This window comes from Pholis gunnellus (genome assembly GCF_910591455.1).
Source record: "Pholis gunnellus genome assembly, chromosome: 5".
NCBI lineage: Eukaryota > Metazoa > Chordata > Actinopteri > Perciformes > Pholidae > Pholis > Pholis gunnellus.
This window is the reverse complement of record NC_136531.1, coordinates 17965856-17981141: the sequence shown is the minus strand read 5'-3', so window position 1 is coordinate 17981141 and position 15286 is coordinate 17965856. Positions and strand designations below refer to the sequence as shown.

Below are 15286 nucleotides of genomic sequence, written 5' to 3'. Positions count from 1 at the left end.
TACCTTTGCTCAGCCAGATTTATTGTAAATGTCACACACCAATATGATAATGACAGAAATTGACTCCTAAGACCACAGGCCAGTCATTTTCAACAATGAACATTGTGTACACCAGGGGTGTCAAACTACGGCCCGCGGGCCGGATGCGGCCCGCCTCCACATTTGGTCCGGCCCCCTGAACAATACCAGAGACGCATTATGTTTTTTTTTCAGTCTGCACAATTAATCGAATTTTAATCAGCCAACCACCAGGGGGCGAACGAGATGAGAGCTGTCATGCGCGCACCCTGTAGAAGTAGAAGAGTAGAAGAAGTAGAAGAGACGGGAGCTTGTATCGCGCACGGCGGTGTTCCGCCCCGATCCGCGTGCACGATGCAACGGTCGCTCACCTGCGAGTGGCACGCGAGTAGCACCCCCCCCCCCCCCCATGATCGGGCCCTAGGTCAAACGATATGTTCAGTGATGTGGCCCTCACAGGAAAAAGTTTGGGGACCCCTGGTGTACACTGTCTCACACAGACAAACTCTCAGTTCAACTAAGTCCACAAACAAAAATATAATAATTTACAATAGTGTTTTTCTTTTACTATGCATGTTACTTAGTGGGACTTCTGGCATTCCTTGCCTTGAACAATCCTCTTCAAATCTGGCTTGTATTCCGTTGTTGCCACTCGAAGCAATTCTTTCACATGGGTGTCAGTCAGAACAGATCGATGCTTTGATTTCACGTGTTTCAGGGTAGAAAACACAGACTCGCAGACGTATGTTGACCCAAACATTGACAGTATCTTAAGCGCAGCCCGTTTGACATTGGGGTATTTTTTCATTGGCACACTTTTCCAGAACTCAATGGTCCCGTCCCTTAAAGCAGGTTTGAGTTGGTCCTCCTCACAAAGATCGATCATTTCCAACTCAGCCGCATCCTCATCTGTGACTAGCGGGGCTTTCAAACAGTCCGTCTCGGCGTTAAATGGGTCGACGAGGAACGTAATCTGTGGCCGCACATGCGCGTTTGACGAAAATACCGTATTTAACTCAAGCGAAGCGAACACGAACATTAAAAAAACACAAATACAAACTTCGATATGAACGTAAGAGCCGCATGAAACCGGGCAAAGAGCCGCATGCGGCTCGCGAGCCGCGGGTTGGCCACCCCTGCAATATACTGACACTTTCTGCGGGCAGAATTCCGTTGAAATGGATCCAAGGAGACGTATGAGATGCAAACATTTAGCTTTTATAAAAAACTTTTTGCTTTCTTTCATGACATTGTTTGCTTTGGGCCCATTCTGGAAATTGCAACATTTTAAATAAAAGCACAGGTACAATCACGTTTTGTGTCTTTTCTCAAGATAATTTGTCAAGTTTATTCTAATTTTTGAGTCACCTGGACTGCAAGCAAAAACACAGTATACACATCCCTCCACGCCCCGTCCTTGTCTTTATAATAGTTTTATCAATATTTACAGAGTACAGTGCTCTCTCTTGCACACCAAACTGAATATTTGTTTACAATCTTTGATCAAGAAGTTCATCATTAATACCTTTGTGGAAATCCTAGTTCGTTCTCCGGCGACTGAAATCAGTCATATTTGTAAACCTACCAACAACTGAATCCAGCCCGTTTCTGAACTGAATCATGTTTTAAAACACCGATCCTTGTTTTAGTTTGTGAATTTTCTAAATCCAAGATTATAAAAGTGGTTCTGTGTGGCACATTTTGTTTTCAGAGTCATGACATATGAGCCCTGATCCGATCCGTAGAAGAAAAACAATAATCAATAATCAGGTGGCTCCTCTGTTGTTAATATGGTGCTCTTTTCAACAAAACATATTCACTCATTATATCATGAAACTAAAAACCTTCCTGGCACATAAAAGGACTTCTTCTTGTTCTGTGTTTTCCTCCAGAATACTGCATGACTGAAACAATGTGAGGCTGTATGGACATGATTGGAGCAGATTGAAGAAGGACGGTGATTGGTGACCTGGAGGTACTTAATAAGTTCACATGAAACACCAAATATCACAATTGCCAAATTGCTTTTCATCCAATTTACTAAATGCGTGTCAAGGAAGAGAAATCAAGAATTAAATTAAAGTCTCCTCGCTGGATAAATGCAGGTGCTGTTGGCATATTTCTATTTACATATATACACTTAAATACTGTTTCACCAATATTTCTCCATTGTTCACATACATTCAGTCAGGAGAAGCTGTTGAAAGAAGCCGAAGCGAATTATAGATAAAACTGGTAGTGAAGGAATGTGCATGAAATAGTGGATTTGATGTAGAATCGTGGTATATTATTATTTCCTGTTTGGCTTTGTCCATTTAAAACCCGAATAACTTACACATTACAGTCTCTCTGAAGAGGATACCGTCCTCTATACCTCAGCATGAACCGTGCGAGTCAGTGGTCTCTCAGTTCTGCCTTCAATCCTGATGAACAAGACATGAGTCACGCATGCTCAAGTCCACATTCAGTTTCATGTGTGCAAAAATTAAAATAAAATAAAATTGACACTTTTGAGAGTTTCCTTTTAGGAGTGCACCACAAAGCACCAGTGTGACTCACAACGACACCAGCGGGAGGCTACATATGGAAAGGTGTGAGCAGGGTTGGTGTCGAAAAAGCAGTCCTCCACAAACACAGACAACACACACACACACACACACACACACACACACACACACACACACACACACACACACACACACACACACACACACACACACACACTCACGTAATCACCCTGGACACCACTAAAGTTTCTTTTTTCTTTTTTTTTTTGCATTCCTAATGTCTCAAGTCAAAAAAGTGCTTTTTCACTTAACGTCCCAAAATCAATAAATATGAATTTGCAGCTGGGCAGGTTCAAAGATCCTGATCTGCGTGGGTTACTTCTTCGTTCTCTTCCCGCTCAGGCTGTCTTGTTGGCGCATGATGAACACTGATCTGAAACACCGATAAGCACAATCGGTGAGAGTTTTCGGCCTCAGAGCAGGTCGTCCTCAGACATTAGTCTCCTCTCCTTCCAGAGGGTATGTGCCACACTGCGCCCTCTCCTCCAGACACACGTCCTCTGTGGCAGTGCTCACGTGACTGCCGGCGCCTCGGTGTGGCAGGAAAGAGAACTGCAGGGTGTGCCTGCTATTGGCGGGCCCGCCTTTCCCCGCCCCATTGCTGTAGCAGACGACGAGTCGGCGGTTCTCCTCAGGTGCGGCGAGGCACGAGGGTTCTCTGTCCGCTTCGTTGAGGCGAGGCGAGTCACCACCAGGGTCGCTGGCGTTGTTTTCATGGAGATAGGGTAGATTACCGGTGCCGATGCTGCCGCTCTTGAGGTGCGGCGTGTGGCTGTGGGTGTGGCGATACTCCTCATCGATGTCCTTACCCAGCTTCCACCGCTTCCACTTTTTCAGTATCTCTGACTGCACCTGGGGGACGATGGGACCGCAGAGAGAGAGACAGCAGACAGAGGACAGACACGCAAAGATTTGTGATGAAGATTAAATAAGACACTGAGCACTTCATTAGATGGACATTTAAAAGTTTGGAGATTATAGATGGACGATGTTGTCCCACTTCGTAGACAAAAGAATAAAGTGGAGCTTGAACAAAGGTGGAGCTTTGAGAGATATAAGAGGGCAGATAAAGGCTGGAGACAGAAACACTGATGATGAATAATGTCTAATTTATCGTCTCTACAAAAGGGAAAGGAAGGAACTGCAGCAAGAGCAGAGATTAAATTAAGGTTGTGCTTTACATGAAAGCACATCTGTCTCACCTCTTTGTTGACGAAGCAGTACAGAATGGCAACCAGCAGGCCCTGAAACAGAAGACGGAGCTATAACATTTCAGCCATGTCAGATACCTGAAAATAAACTAATGTTTTTAGCCGGGCACAGCTCTGAATATTTAATCTTTGAACTATTATCAACAAATACCCTGATATCACTTTTGCCTTTTTGTCATAGAAATCCATTGTTATCCAAAAAGTCAAGAATTGAAAACACATGAAAGAGCCATACCATATTGCTATATATACTAATATATATATACATATACTAATTCAGGTCTACAAGTACTCGATCTACTCGTGACAGTGATGCAGCACTGCGCCAACAAAGGCAGGGAAGAAGACTGCTAGCAAATAAACAAGGGTGTTAACACATAGGTTTCTAATCGTGCAAAAGAATCAGCTCTGCACATGTTTTATGCAGATGGAAAAAAAGCATATTTGTTAAATCTCTATGATACACACAATGCGTTTGGTGAGTTACACTGGATGTAAACAGAACTTTGTTTGTTTACAAGACAAAGCCCCACATGATGCCTTTATATATTAATACTATTCAGTCATTTGTACATTTGTGGTTTTCTCCAAATCCATGTATTACTCATTCTCTATTAAAAAGTGTCAAAAACTTTTGGATGTTGACTTATAGGCAACAATCTATCTATTTATTGATTTGTTTATATGGCTACGTATGAGCAAATACATTTTTATGGGCTATTTAGTTTAAATTTATATATTATATATACTGTATAATATTTTATTTATTAGATGTGATTATTGCACATTGTAGCCGTTTCCTTTCAATTAAAAGTAAAATCCTGTAAGTCAGTATTTTGGTCCTCATCTCTCATTAGACAACAATAGAAAATGAAAATAAGAGCTTGTGATGTTGTCGTCTCTGTTCCAACCGCTGTTTTAATGCATCGGGACTCAAGTCGGATGGCTGCAATGGGGTGCTGGTGGACTCCAGCTGCAGTTAGGCAGTACACGTTCATGTGGAGAGAGGCCTAAAGGGTCTGGGATTTTGGGGATGTTTTGATTGGATACTTCTAAAATGTAGTTTACTCTTGCTGGTTTCTCCAAAGTTGCCTACCCCAGCTTTAATGTTGGATATTTGTAATTAAGATTAATCAAATAGAATGCAATTAAAGAAACAACAAAAGGCTGATAAATGATCTTGTATGGCTCAGAAAAGATACAAAAAAGTGAGAAAACAGAGAAACATTAATGTTCTGATCTGGTCTGAAGATGTATGTGTGAATGAGTGAGAGTTCAGTTGTATGTGACGCTCTGACCTGGAAAGAGTTGAACAGCAGGTCACAGAAGAGGCGAATGAGGCGCAGCATGGAGCCTTTAGGGACGGACTCGTCGATGACGAAGGTGAAGAGGATGGCGTGAATCCCGAGCAAAGGAATAAGAGTCAGAGTGGACTTTGCTAATCTATATTACAAGAAACCACAGAGGTTAGCCACTGCTCATTTACCAGCTCCAGCAGGTAACAGTCAAGATTCAATATTCAGGTAAGACTCACCTGAACTTGTAGTCAGTGTATCTCATCTGATGAGCTTTGAGTTTCGACATCAGGATTTTGATAATTCGTATGAATATGAAGAAGTTAATCTGAAATAAGAAGACAGGGAAAGTTAAATGATGCAAACAAATATGTTCTGTAGATGTTTTGATGACTAAATGTGTAAAAGAGAGACAGAGACGCCTGGAAATGTCTCCTGTCTGTGCTCTGAAGGATTTCAACTGTCTTACACACACACACACACTCACACACCACACACACACACACACACACACACACACACACACACACACACACACACACACACACACACACACACACTGTGATCAAGTGCAGACCCTTTTCAATGACAGAGAACATTAATTATTACGGCACTCAAGTTAAAGCGCTCCAAATTTGGTAACGTGTATATGTTGTCCTGACAGATGTGTTTGTGTGAATGTGTGTGTGTGTGTGTGTGTGTGTGTGTGTGTGAGTGTGTGTGTGTGTGAACAATAGTTGAACCGCAGGCTTGTGTTTGGGATTGCTGGAGGATGACATATAACGTTACACAACCGTACGGCAACTATTTCAGAGATTACGATAAAGAGAATTTTTCCACAGAGCACAAGCTGCGTGATTTACACAGTCCAGGAAACACACGAGTTTCTGCATATTGCAGCGTGTGTGTGTGAGCCCACGTACGCTTCTGCATGAGGTCACAAAGGTTGCTACTGTTACTGTGCACTAAGTGTGTCCATCCTTAATCTTGTTTGTCTCTATGGGAACTAGAGGCAGGAAACACACAACTTATTTTTGTGTGTGAGTGTGTGTGTGTGTGTGTGTGTGTGTGAGTGTCTGAGTGAGGGTGTGCACATCAAGAAGACCAACAAGGCTATATTACAATAATAATAGTCTAGCGACACATGTTCATCATCCAATTTAAGTCTTCCAATCTTCAAATTTGATTTCAGTTTCTGAGGTCAAATTACAATTTCACTATAAAGAAGCTGTTACCAGTTGAACCTATGAACAGTGTTTCTATTCCTCTAGACCCCAACACGATGTCACAGGATAAATCGGAGAGGTTGTGACATGGTGAACAACATAGGACAACAGAAACAGATGTCCTTCTTGTTTTTTCTCCGCAGGCCATTAACTGTTAAATAAAACAAAACAAAAACACACACTGTACAAGAAAAACTGTATTGAAAAAAACCTTTCACTAAAATAGGAGTGTCTACTCCCAATCACTCTTTCTTGCTTTATTCGTAAATGAATCAGTGAATTTAATCATAATCATAAAGTCATATTATTGCATAAGTGCACTCCAGTAAGAGCCTGACAAAGAGTCATGTCATGACGATTACTCCGTAAAATAGTTAGTAGCGACACTTCAAAATCTAAAGTACTCAGTGAGGAGAGATTATTATCTTACTGGTGTAAAGAAATTGATGCCAGGAAACTGTGAAATGAGGTGTAATTCTTAAGTGAAGCAATTTTTCCTCCAACTCTCCTTCCAACTACTGCATGATCTACATACTTTCAAAGAAGCACACATACAGCCAAACACAAGCATAGTTGGACAATGTCAGCAGCTGTGTGTGTGTGTGTGTGTGTGTGTGTGGATGTGGATCAGTAGCTCGATCACATGCCAACACACTCTAGGCTTGACTTTCCTTCATCACATTGTTCAACTGCCAGACAGAGAATATGAGGATACCAGACAAACAGATAAAGACAGTTTTACCAGATAAGCAAACACTATAGGAGAACGGATGATCCACCAGTATCCCATGTTGATATTCCTCTCCCAGCACCTACACACACACACACACACATTTAAAATTGTAACCTATTGTTGTTATCATTGTATTTCTGATCTTTTCACTGTCTCCAAAGGGTCATCATATATTCGTACATTACAGCATAAACTCTCACAACTCTCAGTTACACGATCTGTTACATCTAAACTGCCTTCTTTTTGATGTGGCAACATTATTATGAAAAGATATTATGAAAAGCAGCTTACTCCTCGTTCTCATACAGATATTTCATCGTGATCCACGGCAACACGAATATGAGCGGTGCGCCTGAGAATGACAGAATGTGAAGGTCAACAGAGAACCACGTTGTGAGAGTGAAAGAGATGGAGACTGTCCTACTTTTACCGGTGTCATCCTGTGCTCCCGGACGATCGTTCCTTCCAAAAGCACACAACTGATGTGTATCACAAATTACAGTTTGCTCTTTATTTATTCTTTTAACCAGTTATCAGGCTGACATGGTTTTACCGTATTATTTAGCAATATTCATGATGATGAGTTTAAAATCCCTTTATCTCAAGACAAATATTTCTATTCTTCTCTGACAAGATGAAGACTTAAAAGGTCTCTAAATATTAAAATGTCTTCCTGTAATCTGTTCATGAAACTGGTCTGTTCCTCGGACATTCAGTCGGGCTGCAAAGACTCACCAACATCAACTGGACAATCCAGTTCATAATGTGGCAAGACAGTTATTTGTTATCTCCGCTCGGGGAGGACTTTCATAATCACGGAACTTAATGTTTGAATTCTCAAGATAACGATATAATGAAATTATCATCTCAGAATAGCAAGCTGAAAACTTATTATGAACATCATAAAGTTTTCATTTATTTAGAGATAATTAGAGAATTTAGTTTGAAAGAAAACAGGTCAGGAAATGACAAACCAAAGCCGGCCCCGGGGGCATACGGTTGCTTTTTGTATTTTGTGCCCTGAGGATTTTTTAAATAATATATTATTACAATTAGTAGGAGGTAAAGAACTACTTACTTTTTTAGATGTACCTGTTCACTTTCAGTCTGCTATGATCATGTTTTAGATATATGGGAGCTTAGCAAGGGGTTACCTGACTCATCCTGAGAACTGCTCTTTTATTGGTCTATCTACATACCTGTTAACCATTCTGGTAAATGACTGACTTCCTGTTGCTGAAGACTGTTTGATTGAGTCTGTTTGCAACAACTGATCTATCTGAACTCTCTGCTTTTGGGTCAAAATCCTGTTTACCCTTCTCGGAAAATTGATCAATATTTGTCAATCGGAAAAAGAGCAGAAACACAGCTTCTGTAATAACCGGAGCAGCATTATTAGTCCCTGTGTCAGAGTTAAGACCTTACCCCAGCCAATCGCCAGATAAATGTAGAAGTATTTCCTCTCGCTGAACACAGTGATGACTAGCAGGCTGTGCAGGTAGATGCCCTCCACCAACAGCCAATAGTTGTTGGCCATCACGCTGTACTGCATCATCACCATGGCACCACGGCACCATGTAACAGCCTGACACACGACACAGGACGGGGGTGGTGTGGATACAAACAATAAGCCAAGGTAACATCTTCTCCGATAGTACAAAAGTCGAAAATGTGACCGCAGCACAATACAATGCTCAACTCTAGGCTTACGGCAGCAGTTCAGAGGACAAGGACTGCTGTCTTTCACGTGAACTCTCACACGAAAGCGCCTGAGCTCAAAAGAAGAAAATCACATTTACAGGAACGTTTTAGCTGCCTCCTGCTTATACTTCATGTGGACTGATGCCGCCACAATGCCATTCTCCCCATTTTATATGAGATATAGTGTATATTCCTCCGGCGTAAATGTAGCAAGAAAGGAGCGAGTGGAACTGGAAGAAATTCAGTATGTGTGGACATTTCTTGATTTTCTCTTCTTCACTAAAATCAAATATTTCAGTATGGACGCCTTCTTTATGAGCCGATACAAGATTTATTTCTAGGAAATTACATTTGTCGCAGAAGATGAATTGCTGGTGGAGGGGCTCAACAAATATCATCTGAAACAATAGCTCCTTCTGCTAAGCGGCACTATAAGAAGTTACAGTACAAGCACTATTTTGCATTTACAATGTATGTTCCATGAATAGTAACAGGAAGTAGTGTGATGTATTTGTCTGATGCTAAATAGCTGCACACGAACACCAAAGATGAGGCTGCCGAGGTGTGTTTGGTCTCACCGGTATGTTGACCCAGGCTTGTGTCCGGGTGTCATTGCTGCCCCTGGGGTCCAGTGTGAGGGACAGCAGGGCGTCTTTGACCAGGATGGACACGGCTTTCAAGATGAAGGAGGCAAACAGGTTCATGTGGATGTTGTTCCTCATACAGTGGAGCTTCCTGATGCACATGGGTGACAGTGTGTGTGACGGCTTTTGACTTTGATTTGTTGTATTCACAGGAACATGACTTCAATTACCCAATCCTTTATTATTTGCTCTCATCTTTTGTTCTTTAAATTAGTTCCTTCTTGATTCTCTCCTTGCTTCCTTGTTTTTTTCCATATCCCCTCTTCTTTCCTTACTTGGTTCCATCCTTCACTTTTCCTACTTTTTTTCCCACTTTTCATTCATTGCGTCTTCTTCTCTTCCTTTTTTCTGTCTGTTCTTAATTCTCTCTCACCCCCTTCTTTTCTTCTTCCTTTCTTTATTCCTGCCTTCCTTGTTCCCTCCTATTCCTCCTTTCTTTTCTTTTTTCCGTCTTTCTTCCCCCTCCATTTATTTCCATGAGTCTAAAATTTCCTTAAACTTTTTAATACTTCCCTCCCGTCTTCCTTATTTCTAATAACTTTGCCTTACTTCATTCATCGCGTTGTTCCTCTTGTATTCTGTCCATCTGTCATCCTCTTTATTCCCATTGTTTCTCCTTTCAACCTTTTCTTCTTTCCTTTGTTCTCTTTCCCTTTTCTCATTGTCCTTCACCCCCTTTATTGATTCATTCCTTTCCTTTTTTCTTTTCATACCTACCTATTTCCTGCTCACTCCTCTGATTACTCCTCCTACATGTCGTACCTGAAGGTGATGAGGATTCCCAAGGCCAGTAGCAGAGCTCCCAGGGAGAGTGAGTAGCCCACTGTATACATGATCCGTAACTGACTGAGGATGCGGCCATACTGCTGCTGCAGAACCAACAGGAGAGACAGAGTCAGATGCTTCTATGCATTGCCATCATACACACCCACCCACCAATCCATCCACCTCCACACACCCACACACACACTGCAATTTAGATTTGGCACAAAATATGTAAAAAAAAAAAGGTTCCTGAAGAGGATTTGAACAGATGGGAGGGTTTTCACACGCTGACTAATTTCCTATTAAGTCAGTTAAAGTGTCAAGATATTCAGAGTCAGAATATCGTCAAACCATCTGCCAGTTCAAGTAGCGTCACACATTATAACTGTTACCTCATAAGGCAGGCTTGGCCCACACACACACACACACACACACACACACACACACACACACACACACACACACACACACACACACACACACACACACACACACACACACACACACACACACACACACACACACAAACACGGTGTATTGTGTACACACACCTCACCAGGGTCGTCCTCACATTCGCTGGTATTCTTTTGCGCCCAATGACCCTCTTCATTGCAGAATCTGTAGACCAGACCCTGCTGAACTGTTCACACAGAGACATTATGAGATTTTACATTAGGATGGCATGTGTACCCCCCCCCCCCCCCCCCCCCACTGTTCAGAAGTCGCTTCATCCCCACGCAATCATTTGTTTGTAGAACAATAAATATTTAGTGACATTATCTTGATGATCGTTAAGGTTCATTCTTCACCTTTGAGAGATTAGTGTCTTTCACTAAAGCTACATAAAAAGCTTGGAAGCAGACTTTGAATGAAAGTGAAATATGCTTATTCACTTTCTTGGAGAGAGCTTAATGAATAGATTGATACCACTCTCAAATCTATGGCAAATATGAAGCTACAGCATGCGGCCGTTAACTAAGCTGAGCTACCAGCAACTCTAAAGCTCACAAATAACACATAATTTCTCCATAATTTAACCCGTAGTCCTACAAAAGTTGGGGGTTATTTCCTGGACTCTCCACTGGTTGCCTAGCAACTGGTTTCGCCCATGAAATAACCCTTTATTAATTGCTTCAGCGTTTTGTCTGTACAGCCGTAGAACATATTGAAAGATGTCCATCACAGCGTCTCAGATCCCACGGGGACATCTTCAAATGTCTTATTTCGTCTGACAAATCAAAAGATATTCACTGAACGAGGCTGCTAGTCCACAACAGATAGCAGAGACGAGCTCACTTTCAAAACTATTCACTGCGTCCAAACCACCTGCAGGAAACCTGAACATCAAGAAATAACTGATTCGACATGGGAAGAGCTGCTATGAATTAACGCTATTATAAAATGCATGTATTATTATCTAGCTCAGACAAAAGCCTGCACACCAAGCAAAACTGTCTCAGAAAGCTCCAAGCTGGAGACACACTTTCAGGTAGAGTGAAAGCTGATTATGTGGCCTTCATTCATGCTTCATTCACTCTCTGAAACTATTGTACACGCTATTCAGTGAAGCATTCATCCAACACATTTCTGCTTTCTTGCATCCCACTGAATGACAAGGACGAACAGTATGGTGAGGTGTGTTGTCATTGCAAAGATTCTTTTCAATTCACTCCTCTGAATGTGTCACGAATTCCCCTTCATATTAGTTTGTTTTCATCCTGTCTGCTTGTTTTAGTAACTCTCCTGTCATTTCAGATCCTACCATTCACCTCTGATTCCCCTCACCATGGTCCTCCACACCCATCTCACCTGCAGCCCATTCCCTCATTAGCCCTCTCTATTTAGGTCCCCTCACTTGCACTTGTTCCCTGCCAGATTGTCTTGTGTGTTAGTGCCAAGTTCTCCAGCGTATCTTTATATTGTTCTTGTTCTGCCTGTTCTGACCCTGTCTGCCTGTTTTTGACCTTGGATTTTTGCCTGCCCCTTATCGGATTTGTTTGCCTGTTCGGACTGACCTCCTGGTTTTGACCCTGCCTGAAAACAAGTAAAAAGCTAACTTGTATTTCTTGTCTCCGAGTTGTGCTTTTGGGTTCAAGTATCTGTAATCCTTACAGAATGACTTTAATGAAGAGTTCTTTCTCTGAAGTTATTATATATATATATATATATATATATATATATATATATATATATATATATATATATATATATATATATATATATTTAAAAGGGACCATGTACAGTTAAAACATAAATGTCACCATTCGATGAACTGTACCAGATTGTAGCTTAAGCTAATTTGCATCTGCAGTCCCTCGGCAGGTCAAACAAGTACAAGACAATAACACAGTAAAAGGAAAAGACAAAATACAAAGATATACCATGAAGAACATACAAGACACCCAATACAACGCTACACACAAATAGCACATATAAAATTAATGTTTGTCAATAAAATCAAGTCAGAAAGACCACAAGAATTGAGGTCAGTGTGTGCAGTGTTGTGCAGCTTTTAAAAGACTTTTTAAGTTGGATTTAAAAGCGCTAATAGAGCTGCAGCTCCTCACACCTTCAGGCAAAGTGTTCCACTGATGTGTTGCTTTAACAGAGAAGGCCGATTGTCCACAAGTAGTGCGGCGAAATGGTATTTTACAATCTAGTGTAGAGGATATTCTTGCTGATCTAATGGAAGTTACTGAGCGAGTGTATACAAAGTGACGGAGTGGAGGAGGGGCCAAACCGTTTAGAAGTCTATAGACCAGGCACACATTTGAGAACAATCTAAAATTGTCAAAGCTCAGTAGATTGTGCTTCACCAATACCCTACAATGGTGAAAGTGCAACGGCCTTTTGTCCAGAATTTTTATCGTTTGCTTATATAATGACTCGAGAGGTCTTATGGCTGTTTCACCAGCCTGCCACCAACATGTAATGCAGTCGGACATATGGGAAAGGATCATGGCATGCATAAATATCTTAATATCTCGCATTTAGAGAGAGACAGTGTCTGATATGTCTAAAATTTGCTAGGTTGTATTTGATGGTTTTTACATGTTTCTTAAATGTCAAATTTTGATCTAGTATCACACCAAGATATTTAAAATCAGTGACTATTTCAAGCCTTTCTCCGTCGATGAGAATGTCAGCATCAGGAGGTTGTCTGATGGTTTTGGAAAAAAACATCCCTTTTGTCTTATTTACATTTAGAGTCAGACATGATTGATCGAGCCAGTGTGTGATCCTTTCCAACGCAATTGTTAGCTTGGCAGCTGCTAAATCAGCTGTTTTTGCATGTGTATATACAACAGTGTCATCCGCATACATTTGCAGTTCTGCATCATGACACTGTTGAGGGAGATCATTAATATATAGACTAAATAATAGGGGAGCTAACACTGACCCTTGTGGAACACCCATTGTGCATTTCATGTTGCTGGACAGTGCGTCACCAATTTGAACACATTGCTTCCTATTTGATAAATATGAAGACATCCATGCCAGCGCTCTAGGTGAAAAGTTGAATGTAGAGAGTTTCGATATTAACACGTCGTGATTGACTGTATCAAAAGCTTTGCGTAGATCTAAAAATACAGCACCAACTACTCCTGCTTTATCGAGCATTGATTTAATTTGCTCTATTAAGAGCAAGGCAGCAGTTTCGGTGGAATGATTTGTTCTAAAGCCAAACTGCATACGATGTAGACCACAAGTGCTTGTGTTAAGAAAAGTTGTAAGTTGTTCAATGACAACTTTCTCTGCAATCTTTGACAGTACTGGCAGTATACTCATCGGTCTATAGTTACTGGCTTCAAGGCGGTCTCCAGATTTAAAAATAGGTTTAATTTCCAGTCGTCCGGGAACGAGCTGTGTTTAACAGACAAGTTAATTAAATGAGCAATGAGGGGAGTTAAAATATCATTGTGAGATTTCACAAACATGCTATCAAATTGAAAAGCATCTCTGCATTTGGAGTTTTTTAAGGAGCTGATGATTTTGTTCACTTGTAACTCGTTAGTCTGTAACACTCTAACATCTTGTACCTGAATGGGCGCTGTATACTTGCATTTCTCAGATGTTCTGACGTCAGGACTTCAACGAGTTCAACGAGGACTATAGTAGCAGGTTAAACAAACTCTCACATCCAGTATTTCTCGTGAAGGTGTGTGTTGAAGAGGAGCTCTTATTTGAAAAGGGGAATTTCTGCTGGTCAAATCACTGATTTTACTTCAATGCACTCCATGTATTTCCCACTTAGAAATGCAACTGCTGCATGACAATTTTCCTTGGGAATAATCAAGTTTATCTGATCTTATCTGAGCACTGATACCTTTACGGTGCCATGGCAGGAACCATGGGCAGGAGACATTGAAAGTGGTTCCTGGGAGTCCATCAGGCCAGCAGGCGTACAGGTCGAAGGTCCTATTACACACCAGCCCTGCAGTGGAGAGCAGATCTGTGAAATGTGTGCTCTCGGCTTACAGGAAGTGAGGCTTATTTCTCCTATGCATCTCTTTAAGACACACTCCAGCTGCGGGGAGAGGGGCTCACCTGTGGCGGGGGGCGTGGCATTGTGGTAGTCCAGGCACTGGTTCTTGTAGCTGCTCCACTGCTCCTTCACAAGCTCCAGGGAGTTAGTAGAGGAGACCTGCAGGAGGAAGCCTCATGTTGAGTTTCAGTAACAGCTGCCAATCAAAGACACAGCTCATTCTGTGTGTGGGTGTGTGCAAAAGAGAGAGAGAGACGCCGTGAGACGTACCTTTGTGCAGCTGCAGAGCATAAGCAAGGCCAAGAGGAGACACACCTGGGACATCCCACTGACGCTGGGAGGGTGGGGGTCGTTGGGGACCAGAACACAGAGGAGGCCCGACACATGAGGCGGTCCCGCCCCTATCTCACCGCGTTGCCTACACACGATAGGGAGAAGCTTGTTAGTGTGAATAGTGTGTGTGTGTGTGTGTGTGTGTGTGTGTGTTAGTGGCCGTTTGATCTGCAACTGAAAGAGGGATGGAGTGATATACGGAAGAATCAATGAACAGAAAAAAACAAGCAATGAGTAAGAGACTGCTTCTTTTTTCACACTCGCAACAGCTCATCACAGCTGGCAGATGTGAAAACCATGGACCTCC

The 15286-nt window shown here is 41.8% G+C and overlaps 1 protein-coding gene across 1 annotated transcript; it reads right to left on the bottom strand.

Annotated features, from left to right (window-relative positions):
* Positions 1-1443: 1443 nt before the first annotated feature.
* On the bottom strand, positions 1444-14978 carry gcgrb (glucagon receptor b). Its single transcript, XM_079158776.1, has 13 exons — positions 14917-14978; positions 14709-14805; positions 14488-14595; positions 10712-10800; positions 10158-10264; positions 9330-9486; positions 8476-8635; positions 7342-7402; positions 7060-7129; positions 5331-5419; positions 5095-5239; positions 3788-3829; positions 1444-3437 (listed from the first exon to the last, which is right to left on the bottom strand). The coding sequence occupies exons 1-13, from the start codon at positions 14968-14970 to the stop codon at positions 3015-3017; spliced, it is 1602 nt and encodes a 533-aa protein (XP_079014902.1). The 5' UTR covers positions 14971-14978; the 3' UTR covers positions 1444-3014.
* Positions 14979-15286: the final 308 nt, after the last annotated feature.

Bases quoted from the DNA above. Each gene is read 5' to 3' on its own strand.
- gcgrb (XM_079158776.1), bottom strand. From the start codon at position 14,970: ATGTCCCAGGTGTGTCTCCTCTTGGCCTTGCTTATGCTCTGCAGCTGC. The intron at 7,403-8,475 runs GTAAGGTCTTAA...TGTCATTCTCAG, and splicing joins TTATCTGGCGATTGGCTGGG to GCGCACCGCTCATATTCGTG. The intron at 5,240-5,330 runs GTGAGTCTTACC...CTTGTAATATAG, and splicing joins TACACTGACTACAAGTTCAG to ATTAGCAAAGTCCACTCTGA.